The sequence below is a fragment of the Nuphar pumila genome, unplaced genomic scaffold (genome assembly GCF_984573655.1).
Source record: "Nuphar pumila unplaced genomic scaffold, dmNupPumi1.hap1.1 HAP1_SCAFFOLD_2268, whole genome shotgun sequence".
NCBI classification, from domain to species: domain Eukaryota; kingdom Viridiplantae; phylum Streptophyta; class Magnoliopsida; order Nymphaeales; family Nymphaeaceae; genus Nuphar; species Nuphar pumila.
Window position 1 is genome coordinate 7,628 of NW_028323885.1, and position 6,414 is coordinate 14,041.

General features: G+C 52.9%; 1 protein-coding gene across 1 annotated transcript; it reads left to right on the forward strand.

The window, feature by feature from the left end:
* The first annotated feature begins 3,066 nt into the window (after positions 1-3,066).
* On the forward strand, positions 3,067-5,948 carry LOC149808744 (uncharacterized). The gene is made up of 4 exons (XM_089995162.1): positions 3,067-3,778; positions 4,416-4,633; positions 5,232-5,609; positions 5,763-5,948. Exons 1-4 carry the CDS (start codon positions 3,067-3,069, stop codon positions 5,946-5,948), a joined length of 1,494 nt encoding a protein of 497 aa, XP_089851288.1.
* Positions 5,949-6,414: the final 466 nt, after the last annotated feature.

Sequence of the window (6,414 nt, forward strand, 5' to 3'; positions counted from 1 at the left end):
TCTATGGATTTTCCACCAAAACGCTCAATGCGTCAGTGATACTTGTCGCTCTGTCCTTCGTCTTGCAAGCAACCCATTGCGCTATGACTGTGATTGACCTTGAGCATATCGACGCGCTTAGGTGAACAAATGCTTCCATATTCAGTCGATCTCATCCTACGTTGGATAGGACGACAGGAGTTCGCGTGTCCGATGATATTTGTGTGCAGAGTCGATTGCTTTGAAGGCATATCGGCAAAGAACCCATGTAAACCCATACCTGAAAAAGGCAGCACAGAGTATTGTCAAACGTGCCTGAGTGAAAACACACGCGAAAGTTATATCTGGCGTTGTCCAGCCCGCGTGAAGCCAAATTCAAGCAATCGACCATGTTCAGGCTTGCCAGGCGTCGTGGAGGCCGCAAATGCACGTTATCGGCCACAGCTATGCTCATACAATAGCTGTTTAATATTTTGCCATAATCATCAACGCCATGCTCTCGCGCTGTAGGTTTTGAACGGGAGCACAAGTTCGTTGATTAGTACAGGCGCGTGCGTAATTTGGTTGGCATAGTATACATCTGCCAGCAACGATGATAAAGTCGCGGAAAAGAGCTGATTTGGATGTTCATGACACTTTGATGATAAAGGGCAGCGGGATGCACAGAGATTGGCAAACTCCCATGAAGAGTGGTATTGGACAGCTGTGACGCACAAATTGGATGCCACATGCGCCAGTATGTTGCACACAACCTTCCAATTGAAATAAAAGACAGAACAATCATATGGACTGCATAGGGTGTCTTACCTGCCGCAGTCTGGCGCGTCGTTTGGCCTGGTTCTGCCGATTCTGAAGTCGAATTGCGGCTAAGCGTTTCGGAGACAGTTGACTTGCATTGGGTCGATTGCGCTTCCTAACCTTCGTGGGCTTGCCTGTACTGGTATTGTTCGGCGCAGGTTCCATGCCAGATGCTCCGTGGCTGCTTGCATCGCTTGCGTTGCGGAACTTCATCCTCGGAGCAGCACCAAGATGTGCAACTAGGTCGGCAACCTATGTGCACATCACCTCGCCGCCAATCGCTCCTAGCTGACACCAGGTCGCGGCACCTAGACACCGTACAAACGGCTTGAATGATAAGTGCTTCGCGGAACCAGCTCCGGTGTCTGTGGGCGTTCTGAGGAAAGACAGTCGGTCGATTGCATGGCAGATGCTTGACAAGTGCAAGCCAGATGTCAGCAAGACATACTTGAGCACAAATTGCCCAACATGAAATGTCACATGCTATAGTAACAGAAGGCGAATGTAAAACCGTGCTTGGCAATCGCACAAGTGGCGATTCGAACAGAAAACGGCAAGATGAGTACACGCACGTTCCATGGTTGAATGAAAAGCATCCGGTCTCCATGAAACGAACTGAGGATCCCTCGACATTCAAATAGAGAGCACACCACTTTGAGCTTGACTGCTGCTATGGACTGGACGGACGCAACACCAGGCAACAATCACATGTGTGTGCCTGTGAAATGTGCGCGTGGCTTCTGACTGTCTCAGCAGTCTCACAGCGGGGCCTTGTACACCCTGATATGTTTGCGCTAGGGGTTTAAAACCTTACTTTCGGTCGAGTCCAATTGATACGCATTCACGACGGGCATTTACCATGTGCTGTGCGAGCCGGGCTTCCTGGCAATAGGATTGTGCACAGATTTCATTACACACAGCACCAAGCCTTCTTCCAAGTCCTGGTGCAGATTGGTAACAAGCAACAACTTTCGTCGTGTGACTGCGCATTGCCATTGTCATTTCACTTCTTGTGGTTCTACTTCTGTGCCGCGTAGTGTTTCGAAATAACATCGAGCGTCTATTGACCACTCAGTTCAGACCACCCCTTCTTTCAACTTGACGCACGGAGTGCTTGTTCTACCAAGTTGCTGTCGTGCGAACAAACGAAATCCATGAGCGGGGTCACGCAAATTGTGTTCGACATCTCGGCCGTTTACTCCTGCTTAGCAGCCTGGCGCAGATGCTTGACCGTGCTCACCAGAAAGCTTGGGTGCTTCTGACTTTTCTCCACCAAAGTTGCAACAAACACATTGTTACTTTATTTTGAAACTCGTACATGAATTGAAGTGCTTGGCACACCCTTCGAAGCGTAAACGCTATCTTTCGAGGCTCTGGAAACCCTTCGAAGCGCAAACGCTATGATGGGAGAGCTCGGGTTGTCCAGTCATCGCAGCGCCATGGTGCGGACGTAACAGCCTACGATCTCAGAATAAGTACCAGCTGCGCATTGTACAGTAAGCACAATGTCAAGTCGAATGCATAAGCTCATTGGCGGTGCCTCAAATGTGTTTGGTTTGGCAAGGCGTGGCACCTGCATGCATTGATGTGCACTCGATACTCGATCCACAAATGCGTCAGGGAGCCTCATATTGCATGATACTGCGTAAGTATGGTGACAGATGGCGGCAAGGGGTTGTGTTCGACGGTGGTGTTCCTATTGGACACCAGCGGCAGCATGCGGCAGGTGGCATCGCACGGCATCACGTTGATGGACGCGGCCAAGTCGTTCGTAGAGAGCTTTTTGGGTCATCCGCAACACCCTAATGCTCGGATAGACATGGTCGCTCTGTATACAGGTGCGTGAGCAGTTCAGCGCACTTTAAAAGCCACCACCCTATGGCGTCCACTATCTGGTTCTTTCATACTGGTCGAATATTGTTTCCGTACTTGCGCTCTGGGCCGCTTTTGTGCCGCAAGCTTCGCCACCTGGTCGTTCCGATACGCTGTTAGGGTATGCAGGACCCACGAAATATCGCAACCACTGCATGCATACAGAAGCATTATGTTATAACACATTGCTATACTGTATCACCTTATCCGACTTTATGCGGCTGTTTCATGCTCAATGGCCAACCATCCGAAGCATCTGCACCTTCGGCCGGGATTGCCCAACGTTTCCACATCTCCAGGAAGGCGCCAATTGTTGTATGCCACTTGTAAGACTTAAAATTGGTCAATGCATGCAACTCGTGGAACGATCCCACACGCCGCGCCATTCGGTCAAGTAGACTCTCTTAGCATTCGCCCATGCGTCCGTTCTTCGACGAATGGGCGAGCAGTATATGCATGGACATCATCACTTGCGTGAATTGTCAGGCGAAATCGACACGGCATGCAGGCGCTCAACTGGACACGCCACTGGCGATCGACACCCCTCCGTTCACGGCCCTCAAGCAAGCGCTCAAGCGTGTTGCAGCTACTGATATGTCTGATGTCTCGGTGCTGCTGAAACGTGGTTTCGAATTCCTATGCACAATGAAGCACGCTTGCGAGGCGGAAGACATTTGCAACGCCAGGTTGGGGCCGTTCGCGCACATCATCCTAGTCACCGACGGCACCCTTGGAAGCACCCTGAGCACGGGGCTCTCCAGTCATCATGCCGTCGCGGACATCAAGCTGACGTGCCCAGGAGCAGAGATGTATAAGCAACCGTTTCGATACGAGCAGCGCCTGTGGTGCGTGTTAATGCAAACGCCAGGCATTGCCGGAGGGGGGGGGGCGGCGGCAGGTAGCAATAGCGCCATGGATCACCCCCTGGCAGCACTGGCGTGCGAAACAGGGGGGGGCTGCAAAGTTGTGCAGTCGTTACAGACCCTGACTCAGACAGTGGAGAGCCTCACCAGCAGTTGTGTGCCAGGGGTCTCAGTCCGGATGGTTCCTGCCGAGTTAGATGCCAAGGGACTGCCGGGTGTTGATGCGGCTGCCACCCCGCAGCTCGTACACTTCTCGCTCACGCAAGGTGTGGTGCTTGTGTCATGATGCAATCTGATGTTGCATGGGAAATTTCAAATGGTGCATCATCATGATGACGAATGTATGTTGTGCTTTACAGGCGTCATCGCACAAATGATGAGTCTGCTGTGTGCAAACATTCAACCCCTGAGCGAATGCAGTGGCTGAATGACGCCCGAGTCGAAGAATTGCTGACGTTTTACGTTGTTTGAAGTATCCAGCCCTCATTATCAACCCAGGGATGGCATATGGGCAGGAAAAGTGTTGAGAACTAAGCCCCGGATATCCGCATGCTTGTCCCTGCCTATCCCTGGAAAGAAGCACTGCATAGCTCCCAGTTCAACTTCCATGTCGCGGGTGATTCAACCGTGATGCATCATTGCGTTTGAGACACCACGTGTACCCGGCCGCAAGTGTAGCCCGTACTTGCTGGTCTGCTGGCAATCTTAAAACGCGCTCTTGCTGCAAAGCAGGTTCATCCTGTGTGAGCGAGTTCTGATTCTCTGAATGCCGATTTACCATCAAACAACCATCGCCAAGTCTGCGAACTTATTTTTTGCACTGAATCATTGTGCGCACGTTTGCATACCTACCTACTGCGTATGGTGCCTAGAGTCTGCTCAATGGAATGTGCTTGATTGCAGGGGGACCTTTATGGCCGCTCCCAGACGGCGTGAGAGCAGATGTGGACGAGGTGCCCCCACAGCAGCGGCATGCTCACCCCCTGCTGGCTTTCTGCCCTGTGGCGGTTGACGTCGATGCCCCCCCCGGTTTTGCAGACGTCTACGAGCTGGCTGCTTGTCCGCTCATGACCCGCATCACCGAAGCTGCAACTGCCAAGGGTAGTGACGTCACTTGGCAGGTGCGATGGCGTCACTGCATGCATACCATTGTGACTTTGCTGCAAGGAGACTGGCTATCTCTTGGTTGCGACCCGAATACTTCTCTCACAACCACAAAGGGATGACGTCAAAAGTGCCCTAACGCAGAGGCTGGGGCGTCCTCGCTCGCTCGCTTGTGTTTGCATCACGACTCACAACTGCTATGAACCTTGCACCCCGACTTTCCACTTGCCCATCCTCCGGCGAGCTTGGCAGCTTCCATTCTGCTCTTGCTGGATTCTGACTTGTGCGCCCATTACCCAGCACACATTGCTATTGCACATACTTCTGGTCGAAGTGATAGCCTGCCCTTGATACAACGCTACAGGCGCAGCCCTTGTCATCAGTGACGCAGCGGACAGCTACAGCGGTTGAGTTAGGGATGAAGATCCCTTGCCTGAAAGGCATACAGGGAGCGTTGTACTTCACATGCGCCACTTGATAAACATCCCAGTCTTCATGCAATGAGCTCACGACATGTGATTGCAGCTGGCATGCTGGCTGTGTCCTTGCCGGGCAGTGCCAGGAACAGAAGCGGCTCGGAAGGAGTAGATTGCCAACAGCTGTACATATACACAGGTGTATGCGGAGCCTGCTCCAGGGGAGGGCTGGCTCCCGATCGGCTTTCTGAGGGGCCAGTTGGGGGTGGCAGCTCAAGGAAGCTCGACGCTGAGCATCACTTCGTTCAATCACGCTCGCATTGCAACCTGCTACGCAGCCGCACTCGGCCCCCGCCAAGCGGACCGCGCCACATCCTCACTTCGTCTGCAGATCGCCAACCACTTCAAGGACCTCCCACGCTTGCACGTCGCCCCGCTGCATCGCCTGCTCCTCAAGCACGGCGTTGCGCCGCACCTGCTTCCCGCCACGCCTCCCCCCGTTGTGGTGCCAAAGCTCCAGCGCTCCTTCACGACTGCTCGAGCAGACTCAAAGGTGCTGTGGACCAAGTGGATGAAGGCGTGTGGGCCCCAGGCTCTCCTGCACTCTGCGCCGCATGGGTGTGTTTCAGGTTCAATCTGACCTGGATTAATGCCCCTATTTCTGGCCGTCTCCCATGACACATCCCGTGATACATTTTAGACCCTTCTCTCGTATCCTTATCTCATGCAGGTGTTAGACGAAGATCATCTGGTCGTTTTTGCCGAGCTGGACCCACTCATTTGGCAAGGATTTGCCGACCTTGTGCCTTTTGCTCTCCTCCAACTCCAAGCATCGCGCATAGTTCCTTACCATGATGTGTTTAATTCTGTACAAGTGCTTTCAATGTTAAAGACACTGACCTCATCAGTCGATTGAGTAGAAGCTGACCACACAGTATGCGGCCAACATACGGCTTCGTACAGCCCTAGAAATGGTCCTGCATTGCGTGCAGGGACGCGACAGACATGTTGCGAGCAAGCTTGCATGTGCGTGCTGGGGAAGCCTGTGAGCTGCTTGTTCCCTCGTTAGTGGCTCTCCAGCGCATGACCCCTCTTGAGGTGTCCCGAGCCGCCGCTTTGGTGGCCGGGCAAGTCCTGTCCATCAACTGCTCCTCCCAAGTATGCTCCTTCAGGCTGCTGAAACGATCGCTTTGTTTGTGCCATGGACACTGATCCCAGAAGTTCCGAAAGTCCTCTTGAAACCAGATTTGGAGATAGAAAGCGTGCACTTCGTCCCCCGCAGCCTGCAAAAGTGCGAGTGCCAAGCTGCTATCCACCCCACCACTCAACAGAAGTGCCACTCTCAGTGGTTTGTGGTGCATCTCGCACTTGCAAAGCTCAAC

Coding starts and splice junctions, on each gene's coding strand:
- LOC149808744 (XM_089995162.1), top strand. CDS start 3,067: ATGCGTCCGTTCTTCGACGAATGGGCGAGCAGTATATGCATGGACATC. Junction 3,779..4,415: donor ACACTTCTCGCTCACGCAAG/GTGTGGTGCTTG, acceptor GCTTGATTGCAG/GGGGACCTTTATGGCCGCTC. Junction 5,610..5,762: donor TGTGGACCAAGTGGATGAAG/GCGTGTGGGCCC, acceptor TATCTCATGCAG/GTGTTAGACGAAGATCATCT.